This window comes from Hibiscus syriacus, unplaced genomic scaffold (genome assembly GCF_006381635.1).
Source record: "Hibiscus syriacus cultivar Baekdansim isolate YM2019G1 unplaced genomic scaffold, ASM638163v2 tig00001478_pilon, whole genome shotgun sequence".
Taxonomy (NCBI): domain Eukaryota; kingdom Viridiplantae; phylum Streptophyta; class Magnoliopsida; order Malvales; family Malvaceae; genus Hibiscus; species Hibiscus syriacus.
Window position 1 is genome coordinate 1,865,896 of NW_024061874.1, and position 13,866 is coordinate 1,879,761.

Consider the following 13,866-nt stretch of genomic DNA (forward strand, 5'->3'; position numbering starts at 1 on the left):
AAATCTGTGAAGTTGTTCTGTAATGCAAGGGCGAGTAAGCAGTATCTGTTAATTTCCCAATTGCTAAGGTATTTCTGCATCTACTGTCACAGGGAGTTGCTAAATTGGAGGTGGAGGTAACAAATCTTTCAGCAAAAGCTGGCAAAGGTATGTTTTATTGGTGCATCCACTTGATTTAAAGTGGGAATTCACGTAAAAAAAACTAGATATTTTAAAGGGTTTTTTCCACCTGTTTTTTGTTGCTTAAGATGCTAAATCTGTGTGCATCTAATATTTTTATGAGTTGATGTTCGTTGCTTTTAATTTCATGCATCTTTTGGTAACAAGAACACTATTTACGTAGGCATATTAATTTGTATGATTTTGTTTTTCTATTCATTACAGTGTGGCTCACTTGTTTCTACTCTTTGTTTGTTTTCTTCTATGTATTAATATGTTATTTTCAAATTTAGTTTTGTCTCGAAATCTTTCTAAGTGACTAATATTCTTCTAGAGTTATTGTCGAAAAGACTATTTTTCTTATTATTCGACAGTGAAAAAACTTACAAATAAATACACAAACCTAGGGCCTATCTTAGGTAACTTCTAAACTAGGTAATAAACAACTTCTAGTAACAGAATACAAACTCTTAGAGTAAGGGATCCTAATCAAATAAAATATTTACAAATCCTTCAGTTAAAGAAACTAATCTCTGACACTCCTCCCTAGCTGGGGCATGGATGTCTTCCATCCTCAGCTTGCCTGTTAACTTCTGAAAGTCTTTACCAGGTAGTCCCTTGGTAAGTATGTCTGCAACTTGATTTCCAGTGGTTACATAGGGAGTACAGATTAAACCACTGTCAAGTTTCTCTTTTATGAAATGTCTATCCACTTCAACATGTTTTGTTCTGTCATGTTGAACTGGATTACGAGCTATGTTGATTGCAGACTTGTTATCACAATATAGCTTCATTGGTCTATCCCATTTCACTTTTAAGTCTTCTAAAATAATTTTCAGCCATAATAATTCACAAATTCCCAGTTCCATGGCTCGAAACTCAACTTCTGCACTGGATCTAGTCACCACATTCTGTCCTCCATGAAAGGTGCAGTAGCCTGAGGTTGATCTTCTATCAACTATTGATCCTGCATAGTCTGCATCTCTGTATGCTTCTAGAGTCAATTTCTCCTCTCTTTTGAACATAATTCCTTTGCCTGGTGTGCCCTTCAAGTACTGTAAGATTTGAACTACAACCCTTAGGTGTGATTCCTTAGGGTTGTGCATGATGAATCAACACACAACCCCAAAAGCATATGCTAAGTTTGGTCTGGTGTGTGACAAATAGATGAGTCTTCCCACCAGTCTCTGAAATGAATTTCTTCCATATCACCCTCCTTTGAGTCTCCAAGCTTGTGATTGATTTCTATGGGTGTTGTTGTTGGTTTACATCCTAGTTTTCCAGTTTCCTTCAACAAATCCGAAGTATACTTCTGTTGAGATATAAAAACCCCTTGTTGTGAGTGTGCCACCTCAATACCAAGAAAGTAATTTAACCTTTCAAGTTCTTTCACTTCAAACTCTTTTACAAGGCACTTTAAGTTATAAATTCTTTCTGAATCATTAACTGTAACAATAATATCATCTATATACACCAATAGTATAGTTACTCCCCCTGAAGAAGAGTGTTTCACAAACAAAGTATGATCACCTTGGCTCTGTTTGAAGCCTTGTCCCAACATTACTTTGGTAAATCTCCCAAACCAAGCTCTTGGGGACTGTTTTAGTTCATATAGGGCTTTCCTTAATCTGCAAACATTCTGTCTAGTAGTCAAAGCAAATCCAGGTGGAATATCCATGTACACTTTTGCAGATTCCATACCTGGATAGCTGATAAAGAAAGTAGGACTCTCATTGTGTTCATGTTTGCAACGAGTGCAAATGTTTCAAGATAGTTAATCCCATAGGTTTGAGAGTGCCCATTTGCCACCAATCTTGCTTTGTACCTTTCCAAAGAGCCATCTGACTTGTATTTTACAGTAATGACTCACTTGCATCCCACTGTTTTCTTTCCTTCTGGCAGCTTTACTAAGTCCCAAGTTTTTTTTCTAGTGCCTCGATTTTTTCTTTCATAGCCTTTTTCCAGTTCTCATTTTCTAATGCCTCCAATGCTGTTTTAGGAATAGTGATATCATTCAGGCTAGTAAGGAATGCTCTGTGGATGGGTGAAAGGTTTTGTAACTCATAAACAAATAGGAGGGATGTTTAGTGGTGCAAGTTCTTTTTCCTTTTCTAATGGCAATGGGAAATTCAAAATCAGAAGCAGTGTCATTATGTTCAGAAGCAAATATGACATTGTCATTTATCATTATGTTCAAAAGAAGTTTCAGGATGTACCTCAAGCTGTATAGGAATATGAGTAGGAGCAGGAGAAGGGAATGATTGAATCTGTATAGGTGTCTTCCTCCTTGAATAGGTCCTTAGGGGACAAGTAGTATCTTGAATATTGGGTTGTGATATGTTAATGACTGGTTGAGGAGTTTGAGGAGAAGATGAAGTAGGAATAGGGGAAGATGGCTGACCAGAATGTATTTCTGCCGTAGGAGGAGTAATAAGAGGCTGATCAAGAAGGGACTGTAAAAAAAGGTATGCTTCTGCTTCCTTATCTTCCCTAAAAGATATCCCCCCCTGAAGATAAGGAACAATAAAATAATTATCCTTTTCAAAAAAAGTAACATCAATAGAAGTATAAAATTTTCTGGTTGGTGGGTGATAACACTTGTAGCCTTTTTGAGAGGAGGAATAACCAATGAATATGCATTTCAAAGCCCTTGGGTCAAGTTTACCTCGGTTTTGAGAGTGGATGTGAACAAAAGCAACACACCTGAATTCTCTTGGTTGTAGATGAAGAGATGGACTGAAGTTGGGAAAGAATTTGACAATGATTTGAAGAGGAATTTTTGATTAAAGGATTTTAGAGGATATTTTGTTTATCGGAGAAGTAGCAATCAATGCAGCTACCCCCCAATATTTTTTAGGGACATTGGTTTGAAACAAAAGGGCTCTAGTTATAGCAAGGAGGTGTCCATTCTTTCTTTCTTCTACCCCATTTTGTTGTAGAGTATTTACACAAGATGACTCATGTATAATACATTTGTCTAAGAATTAAAGAGATAGGAATTGATTAAAGTAATCTCTAGCATTGTCAGATCTGACTTTATTAATTTCAGCCCCAAACTGAGTCTTAATCATAGTGTAAAAAGTTTTAAAGGTAGAGGTATCATCTGACTTTTGTTTCAGAAGATAAATCCAAGTAACTCTGTTGCAATCGTCTATAAAAGATACAAACCACCTAGCCCCAATTATGTTTGGAGTGGCAGAGGGCCCCCCACATCACTATGAATAAGATTGAAGGGATGACTGGTTCTTTTATTACTTGCTAGAAAAGAGGAACGTTTATGCTTTGCAAGTTCACAAACTTCACAATGAAATTCATCAATATTTATGGTTTTACATAAAGAAGGAAACATAGTTTTTAGAAGTCTAAAAGGTGGGTGACCAAGGCGAAAATAACGTAGCCATATCTGGTCTTTATTGGCTGTAGAATTAGATAAAAAAGAAAAAGGCTGAGTATTCAAAACACTAGTTGATCCACCAAGGACCTCAAGGTAGTATAGGCCTTTTATTTCCCTAGCACACCCAATCGTTCTCTTTGTTTCTTGCTCCTAAAAAATACATTGTGTTGGATGAAACCGAACACTGCAGTTAGTATCTTTAACAAGTTTTGGTATAGAGATAAGGCTAGTAAACAACTTTGGCACATGTAGAACATTTTTAAGTAGAAGAGTTTTACTAATGGCAATATCTTCTTGGCCAGCAACTGTTACCATAGTACCATTTGCAACTGTAATTTTCTTGTTGCTAGGACAGAGTGTATAGGTGATGAAATTTAGAGAAGAATTGGTCATATGATTAGTGGCTCCTGAGTCTATTACCCAGGACTTTAGGGTAGATATGTGGGTGGAGGCATTAGAATTCTAAGAAGAGGAAGAGGATATACCTGTAGAGGAGGGTTTCTCTTCCAGAAGATTTTTCAACTTTTCTACTTCTTCTCGGTTGAACTCAACAGATTGTTCATCTGACTGTTTAGCCACTTGTCTGGTTGCAAAAGCTCTGTTTTGTCCCCTTGTTGAGCCTTCTTTTTCCGTGAAATTTCTATTCGTTGAAGGAGGCTTCCCATGTAGCCTCCAACATTTCTCTTTGGTGTGACGAGGCTTTTAGCAATAAGTATTGTTTACTGTCCTTGTTTTTTCAGGTCTATCTTCAATATTTTCCAAACATGTTGACCTCTCAGAGACAGTTCTGGTAACCAAGGATGAGCTCTCAACTTGGTTGTTTTCGACCACCATCACTCCTCTTCTTCCTTCTTTAGCACGAATGGTAGTAAAAACTTCATTTAATGAGGGCAGATCTTCCTTCCCCAAAATTTGGACTCTCACTGCATCAAATTCTATATTCAGTCCAGCAAGAAAATCATAAATTCTATATTTTTCGACAAACCTCTTTAGAGTTGCTGCATCCTCATTGCATTTCATCTGAATGCATTGGTAGTGATCCATTTCCTGCCAGAGATTCTACAGTAGGTTAGAATATTCTGTAATGGATTTGCTTCCTTGTTTGGTGGCCGAAATCTTGTTCCTGATTTCATAAATCTGGGCAGCATCTCTAACTTTTGATTAGGTTTGTTTTACAACCTCCCATATCTCTTTGACTGTACTGAGGAACATGCAAGTGTCACTGATTTCGGGCACCATTGAATTCCACAACCAAGTCATGACTAAGGAATCTTTTTCATCCCAAGCTTCAAATTTGGGATCTCCTTCCTGAGGATCAGTTCCAAGAAGATGACTGAGTTTACCCCTTCCTTTGAGGAAAGTTCGAACCAATTGGAACCACTTAAGGTAATTCTTACCATTCAACCTATAGGAGGCTTGTATGTTTTGTAAGTCACTCATCAAATTGGAGTGACTCTTTTCATTCATGGTGTCTTCTTAAGCAGTTTCAGTACTGCTTGAATCATTCGTATCGACCATACTCTCTCAAGAGGAAAAAAGATCAAAAAATACTATCCAACAAGAACAATTATTATATTTACAAATCCTAATTAAATAAAATATTTACAAATCATTCAATTAAGGAAACTAATCTCTGACGGTTATTATATTGTTGTTTTATTATTTTATTTTTATATACAAAATATTCGGTCATTCTCCTTCCTCAAACTTGAATATTTACATGTTCGCTGTAGTCTCTTCATCTTGTAATTTAATAAAGCAGGTGAAGTTGTTGGTGCACTTTCTTTACCTGTTGGACGTGGTGCAAGTACTTTAAAGAAGGTATCTTCAGCGAGAGGAGCACAACTGCAAATTTTCAAAGAGATGCAGAAAGCAAGGATGCTTCTCATAAGGATGTTGGTTTCTGGATTAGGTTAGGGAAAGACGGTTCATGGGAGAGCATTCGTTCATTGCTTTCATTGTCGGTAGTTCCCAAATCATTACAAAGAGAATTTATTGCAATGGAAGTTATGATGAAAAATGGAAGGAAGCATGCTATTTTCAGGGGTCTTGCAACAGTTGTAAATGATTCTGATGTTAATTTGGATGTTTCAGTTTGTCATGAATCAAAGATTCAGGATTCAGGATCAATCAGTCATACCATAGTGGTAGAAGAAATCTTTGAGAATCAGCGCTATCAACCAAATGCTGGTTGGGGTAGTAAATGGTCTAGTTTTCAAGGCAATGATCATCCGCACTGGAGCACCAAAGACTTCTCATATTCATCGAAGGTTAGTAATTCTGTGTACTAATAGTTTCCATATTCTTGGGATTTATTTCTTGCATAACTTCCAAATTGTATTGTCCCTTCTATCCCTATCCATTCTGCTTTGACATTATGTATATTCTCATCTCACCTTTATCTTGAAGGACTTTTTTGAACCTCCTCTCCCCAATGGTTGGCAATGGATATCAACATGGACTCTCGATAAATCCCGTTTTGTTGATGAAGATGGCTGGGCTTATGGTCCTGATTATAATCCCGTTTTTTGATGAAGATGGCTGGGCTTATGGTCCTGATTATCAAAGTCTGAGATGGCCCCTAACTTCTTCAAAGTCGCATGTTAAATCTGGTCATGGTGTGCGCAGGAGGCGTTGGATCCGAAAAAGACAACAAATTGCTGAGCAAGGAAAAAGTTGCACAAAGAGTGACTTCTTTATCATAAGCCCGGGGTCTTCTACTGTTTTACCATGGGGAAGTACATCTAAAGGATCTGATCAGTGTTTACGTATTCGTCCTTATGTTGATTATCCACAGCCCACATACACATGGGGCCGTGCCATTTTTGCTGCTGTCAATTCTAGTTTTGTTGGTGAGAAGGACCAGCCTTTCTTAGATCAGAGTTCACTATATAGACAAAACTCTTTTCCGCATGGAAGTAAAATGGCCAATTTTGCTCTTAACTTAAGTCTACTTGAGAAGAAGGATGTACTTCTTTGTTGTTCTCCTACTGTAGTTAGTAGACAAATATGGCTCAGTGTAGGTGCAGATGCATCGGTCCTTCAGACAGAGCTCAATCAACCTGTTTATGATTGGAAGATATCTGTTAATTCTCCTTTGAAGTTGGAAAATCGACTGTCCTGTCCTGCTGCATTCACAGTATGGGAAAAAGAAAAAGAAGGGAACTATATTGAGCGAGATCACGGTATGATATTTTCACGCAGTAGTGCTCATATATATTCAGTGGACATTCGAAGACCTGTATATCTTACATTTCGTGTACAGGGTGGTTGGATTTTGGAAAAGGTAACGAGTTTTACTTTAATCTGATAGTGTATTTATTCCCCTCATCTATGAGCCAATTAAAGCTTTGTGGTGAATGCACTAATACTTGCAGGACCCAGTTCTTGTTCTGGATCTTTCTTCTGGTGCTCACATTTCATCTTTCTGGATGTTCCACCAGCGAAGTAAAAGGTTGTGGCTTCTTCCCCTCCCCTTTTTTTTCCCCTCTTCATGGGTGGCCACATCTAAAACTTTTCCTTCATCTCTTATTGATTTGTCAGTATGGGAGGATACTGCACAAATTGTTTTTTTTTCTGCGTTTGTTACTTAGAAAAGAAATGGAAAGAAACTATACATTTTTTCTCTCATGTGGCTCCTTGATAATGGTTAGTTCAAAGTGTACAGAAACCTAGTGAATAGTGCAAAGTTGATTAAACTGTTCTCTATATCTTTTAACAGAAATGATGCATAGGATTCATGAAAGGAAATAGTACATGATTCTTGATCATATATGCTCGAATTTATTTGCTGAGAAAAGTAACTTTGATGAGACTTTCACAATAAAGGGATAATTGGTACTAGATTGTCATTCTTTTAAGGGTTTTTTTTGTGTTTAAAAAAAAACCAAAACTCTGGCTTATGCATTCCATGATCTTATCACATGGTTTTACAGGAGATTGCGTGTGAGTATTGAAAGTGATATGGGGGGAACCAATGCTGCACCAAAAACATTAAGGTTTTTTGTTCCATATTGGATCATCAATGATTCATCTCTGCCTCTAGCTTATCAAGTGGTAGAAATTGAAGGTTCAGATACTGCAGACACTGATTCACGCTCACTCTCTAGAGCAGTTAAATCTGCAAGAACGGTTTTGCGGACCACTTCTCACTCAATGGAAAGGAGAAACTCTGGTCTGAAGAGAAACATCCAAGTTCTTGAAGCTATCGAGGACAACCAGTCCAGTAGCTAGTATGCTTTCCCCACAAGACTCGGCTGGTCGTAGTGGTGTTATGCTGTTTCCATCACAAAAGGATACATGTGTGTCCCAACGGGTTGGCATTTCTGTGGCTATTCATGATTCTGAAATTTACAGTCCTGGCATTTCTCTTCTTGAGCTTGAAAAGGAGGTAGGCCAAGTGCATACATATGACTTGTTTCCATTTTCTCTTTTGTGGTATAATGTTTGGTGGAGAGGTAAAATGCTTCTGATTTACTGTTTGGTGGTGTTTCAGACATTTGGTTGCTAACTGACATGTAACTTCTATTCCAGGAACGTGTTGCTGTAAAAGCATTCAGTTCAGATGAGTCGTACTATAAGCTTTCAGCTCTAGTGAACATGACTTCAGACAGAACGAAGGTAGAAAACTATTCTTTAAAAGATTGTTGATAAAAGATGTTTTATTGTGGTTCCATCATCTGGTAATAAGCCTCGTAGTTTTGTTCTGTTGTTTTTTACACATTGTTTTCATCATTGGGCTTATTCTTCTTCTTCTCTCTCTCTACCAATTACTCCATAATAGTGTTCTTCTTGTGGAAAATGTAACGATTCTTATAAACTTTGACCTTCAAGATCATGGTGCATGAGATAGAGCCTTCTTTCAAGCAACAGTTCAGATGAGTCGTACTATAAGCTTTCAGCTCTAGTGAACATGACTTCAGACAGAACGAAGGTAGAAAACTATTCTTTAAAAGATTGTTGATAAAAGATGTTTTATTGTGGTTCCATCATCTGGTAATAAGCCTCGTAGTTTTGTTCTGTTGTTTCTTACACATTGTTTTCATCATTGGGCTTATTCTTCTTCTTCTCTCTCTCTACCAATTACTCCAGTAATAGTGTTTCTTCTTGTGGAAAATGTAACGATTCTTATAAACTTTGACCTTCAAGATCATGGTGCATGAGATAGAGCCTTCTTTCAAGCAAAACTCTTGGACTCCTGAAGTAGACGAATCTCATTAGATCTCGTCTCTCTAATTGTGTTTTGATTTAGTTTATATGGTTGCAGGTGTTGCGTCCCTTTTGTATTATGTTCTGTTGCGTTGTTTTAATTCTATTGCTGGAGGTGTATTTAGAAATAAGGTGATTCGATTGTGACTTTGGATGAGGTTTTATGAGCTTAAGGTGTTTGTTGTAATGGTGAATATCACCATAGGAGGTTATTCCGTGTTATCTTTTGTATTGGGTATTATTATTAATAAACTTTGAGGTACTCTTTTCTTCCTTCCAATGTTCGTTAACATACTTCTTAGTATGTGAACGAATACGAAGGGAGTTTTTAATGAGACTTCCAACTTCTATCAAAAAATAAAAAATAAACTTTGACCTTCACTTTGTTTCACGCTTAGTTGAAATTTCATAGGCTATACTTTAATTTTCCCTCTTCTGGCATAGATATAACTGCCAGTATGCATTAAGATCATTGCAACCTTGATCTCAGAAACAGTTCTTTCCTTATGTATTGCTGATTTGTCCTTGTGTTGGCAATTTCTGACATGACAAATCTGGTTCAAACTGTGTTCTTAACTGTTGATCATCTTAGTAATATATGTTTTGTAAGACATCATTAGTTGGCCTGATCTACGCTGTTTCCCTCCTGAAGTTACAACTTACAACTATATTAGCTATTACTATCCAAATATATCATAAATTCATAATTAATCATTACAAGCTCTGAATAACTAACTGAACACAAACTGACAAATCAGAATATATTTGACAACTGATCAGAATAAATTTTTGGTACTACTAGTATTGAATCAGTGTATAAAAGATGTTATAATGATTTAGGTTTTGAAACAGCTTGGAAAATAGTTTATCAATATTTATTTATAGATATTTTCTTTGTTGAATAACTACTAAAAATGGCTTATGTTCAGGTCATTCATATTCAGCCATACATGCTGTTTGTCAACAGGATTGGTTTAAGCCTTTGCCTGCAGCAGTGTGATTGTCATACTGTGGAATGGATCCATCCCACTGATTCTCCAAAACCCTTTCAATGGTGGAGTTCTAAGCTTGAGTTATTGAAGGTTGGTGTAAATCAGTCATACCAATGTTTCAGTATATTCCTGCATATATTTGTTATTATTATCTAACTAAATGGAAGACCTTTTTTTTTTCCAGTTGCGTGTCGATGGATACAACTGGAGCACACCTTTTAGTGTCTCCAGTGAAGGTTTGATGCGTATCTCTTTGAAAAAGGACAATGGCAGGGATCAGTTATTTTTTAAGGTTGAAGTTAGAAGTGGAACAAAAAGCTCACGATACGAAGTTATCTTTCGCCCTAATTCCTCATCAAGTCCTTACAGGTTACATGATACACATATGCTATATATACATTTAAAACTTCTTGAATACTTACTGAATAGTTGATGGACTAGGGGGGATTGTTTTTCCTTTTCTTCTCTTTCATTTACTTCTTGTTTTCCAAGCATACAAGGGTGACAATTTTGTGGTCGAGTTGGGTTCTGGTTGGTTGTAGTTCAAGTTAAGTCATTTTGAGATTTGTTTATGGTATTGTCATCTTGATTTATGGTCATTTTTGACACATTGCCTAGTTTTGTGTTGTAAACCTTTTAAGATAATTATGTTAAGCATCTCAACCTAGAATCAACAGGTGTGCCAAACTTTAATATACGACCACAAGAACCCTATTACTTTACAGATGTGGCTGGTCACTGGTGGCATCACACCACCTTAGCACTTCCCCTTATGTGTAGTCTTAGGGCTACACGTGAACCACAGATGGGTTAATAGAAATCTCAAGAGTTAATAGATGTGGGATAACACTATTTAACACCCCCGTCACATGTAGTTTAACAATGCCATACATGTGGATGACCTCACATGAGGTAATAGGTAGTAAGAACGGAACACTTTGGCTCTGATATCTTGTTAAATATTCAACTTAAAACCAATTAACAATAAGTGAAGATGATCAACTTGAATATAAGATCACAAGCAACCCAAGACTAAATAAATGTGGAATAACCCACTTTACGTATATTACTTCTTAAGTTCTTGTTTAAAAAGAGAAAAGAATAAAAGTTAAGGTCAATTGAAGTTCTGGATTATTTAGGTACATTCACCTCTAACATATTTTGTTCAAGTTTAGGTCTTGACTATTAGAGTCAAATGGGGTTGGATCAGAGCTCGGGTCAGATTTTTTGTGTTCAACACACATAATCCTCTTTCTCCAATTCTCTTTTGTGTTTTTCTTATGTTCATTTCTAATATTATTGTCTGGGAACAGGGTTGAAAACCGTTCCATCTTTTTACCAATTCGCTGCCGGCAAGTGGATGGTACCAGTGATTCATGGCACTTTCTTCTTCCCAACACTGCTGTTTCTTTCTTATGGGAAGATCTTGGTCGACAGCATTTGTTGGAAATCCTTGCAGACGGGACTGACCCATCAAGTTCAAAAAATTACAACATTGATGAGATTTCCGACCATCTGCCAGTTGATGTTACAGGCACTGCTAGAGCTTTACGGGTTACCATCCTAAAAGAAGAAAAAATAAATGTTGTTAAGATCAGTGATTGGATGCCTGAAAGTGAGCCTTCAGCAATCACTGACCGAAGGATTCCGGCCTCGTTATCAGATTTCTCTAGAAAGGGGTCTCATGAACTGCATTCTACATCAGAATGTGAGTTCCATTTCATTTTCGAGCTTGCTGAGCTTGGTGTGTCCATTGTTGATCATACACCTGAGGAGTTATTATACCTGTCAGTGCAAAATCTTCATTTGGCATATTCAACTGGCTTGGGATCTGGTTGTAGCAGGTATGTCTGCTTTAATAGGTTCTGCAATGCCACAATACAGCAAGATTTATGTTGACACTATAAAAATTTTCTTGCCCCACAAAAAATTGCTCCCAGAAAATAAATAAATAAATAACTGTAAATGTTTTGTTTGAGCCATTCATGCATGTCATATGTAAAAATTTAACCTTAGTTTTATTCATTCGATTAGCGTGTACCATTTATTTAATGATGCCCTGCTTTTGTTGGGAGTTATATTTCAAGTTATAAATTGTATGTATCAACTCATTATGGATTTTCCTTGTTAAGTTCAGTTGATATATGTTTGCTTATTGCAAGTAAACTTGTGTATATGTTATACAGTTGTCTTTCTTATGCATAAATTCTTTGTATTTGCAAGTAGAGTGTAAAAAGTTCTAAACTCGCTCTTGTATATTAAATGATAATAGGGGGGTTCCATACCTTTTTTTGTCCTTTCGCACCTCAAAGAAGGCTCTGAATTTTTTAGTCAAAAACTTAGTTCATGATATAATCAGTCTCCATACCTTTGTTGTCTAATTATTTGTGATTGTTGTGTGGATATTTCAGGTTCAAATTAAGAATGAGAGGTATTCAAATGGATAACCAATTGCCATTAACTCCAACACCAGTTCTCTTCAGGCCACAGAAAATTGGGCAGGAGACTGATTATGTCATGAAAATTTCTGTGACTCTGCAGACAAATGGATCACTGGATCTATGTGTCTATCCATATATCGGTTTCGATGTGAACATGGTAAATCTCAACATCATGAGCAGAGTTTATTATCTTTTTCCCATATCAGTCACTTCTATAGTCATTAATTTTGATTGGCTTATGACCAGGGGCCTGATAATTCTGCATTTTTTATAAACATTCATGAACCTATAATATGGCGCATACATGAGATGATACAGCAAGTCAATTTTGGTAGATTAAAGGATACACAAGCTACAGCCGTGTCAGTTGATCCAATCATTCAAATTGGGTATGTGAAGTTTTCTACAATTTATATATTAAATAATGTGCTTTTCTCGGAATTTGATTGCTTGGTACTTATCACCTGTATTTTACTGGAAATGCAGGGTTCTCAACATCTCAGAAGTTCGACTAAAAGTGTCAATGACTATGTCGCCTAGTCAACGGCCTAGGGGAGTACTTGGTTTCTGGGAATCCCTAATGACTGCACTAGGGAACACAGAGAATATGACTGTAAGTTTTACATTTAATCCCCTTCTTATTTTTCCTCATTTGTAGATCTTTCAATAGTTTGACCTTCAATTCTCTGGATGGTTCTGAAAAGCCACTTATGTTGGTATATGGAAGCTAAAAAATTACATGCTGTATCATGACCTCCAAATGCTTATCTCGAAGTTGCAGTTAATAGGTTGATGGAACTTGTTTTGGTAAATGCAAGTGTTTGGCTGTGTAAGACTGAACTGTGACTATTAATAAATGTGTTCCAGTTAGTTAAGTACCATTCTATGGATGAAGTATCTGGCAACTCTTTGAGCCATGCATGTCTCAAGATTTTCTAAATTTTCATGAGCTATTCATGGTTGGTTATGCTCATTGTGATACCAACTGTTGAATAAACAGGTCAAGATAAATCAAAGATTTCATGAGAATGTGTGCATGAGGCAGAGTACTATGATTAGTAATGCAATTGCAAACATCAAAAAGGATCTTCTTGGTCAACCACTTCAGTTGCTCTCAGGCCTTGATGTATTGGGCAATGCAAGTAGTGCTCTTGGTCATATGAGTAAAGGAGTGGCTGCTTTATCAATGGATAAGAAATTCATTGAAGGCCGACAGAGACAGGTATGTCACAAACCCAAATTTGGATTACTAAGCATTCATTTTTCAAGCTTGTACTCTTTGTCTGTTCTGCTGTAATTATTTGCAGAATATTCTCTTGCTCGTTTATGTTTATCATGTGTCTGCAAATAACTGTATAAAGTTATTATGTTCCTTGTTTGCTTCTTTGGTGCTTGATCTACATGAAGGTGTGTGTAATAACCCTTAACCCTGAAAGATGCGCACAACCTGTATAATAACTGTCAAAAGAGATTATACTATATCTTGCTAATATGCTTTGATTCAAGGCGAACAAGTGAATTCTGAATGGGGTAACACCCTCTTGTAGATTTCTCCCTAAAGCAATATGATCATCTAATCGGCTAAGTGTTAAATCTGTTTTTTTTTCCTCTTCCTACCCATGCTGCTGTAGTGCTGTTGCATACATGTTATACTACTGTGCATTAAAGTCGA

General features: G+C 36.7%; 1 protein-coding gene across 1 annotated transcript in view; it reads left to right on the forward strand.

The window, feature by feature from the left end:
- Positions 1-13,866, forward strand: part of LOC120127296 — a 70,519-nt gene that overhangs the window by 54,928 nt on the left and 1,725 nt on the right. The window contains 16 exon segments of the mRNA XM_039145234.1: positions 93-147; positions 5,316-5,387; positions 5,390-5,823; positions 5,963-6,044; positions 6,091-6,839; positions 6,931-7,007; positions 7,489-7,768; positions 7,770-7,943; positions 8,087-8,173; positions 9,691-9,843; positions 9,938-10,122; positions 11,067-11,597; positions 12,165-12,342; positions 12,441-12,583; positions 12,681-12,807; positions 13,195-13,416. Of these exon segments, the coding sequence (XP_039001165.1) occupies positions 93-147; positions 5,316-5,387; positions 5,390-5,823; positions 5,963-6,044; positions 6,091-6,839; positions 6,931-7,007; positions 7,489-7,768; positions 7,770-7,943; positions 8,087-8,173; positions 9,691-9,843; positions 9,938-10,122; positions 11,067-11,597; positions 12,165-12,342; positions 12,441-12,583; positions 12,681-12,807; positions 13,195-13,416 (3,549 nt within the window).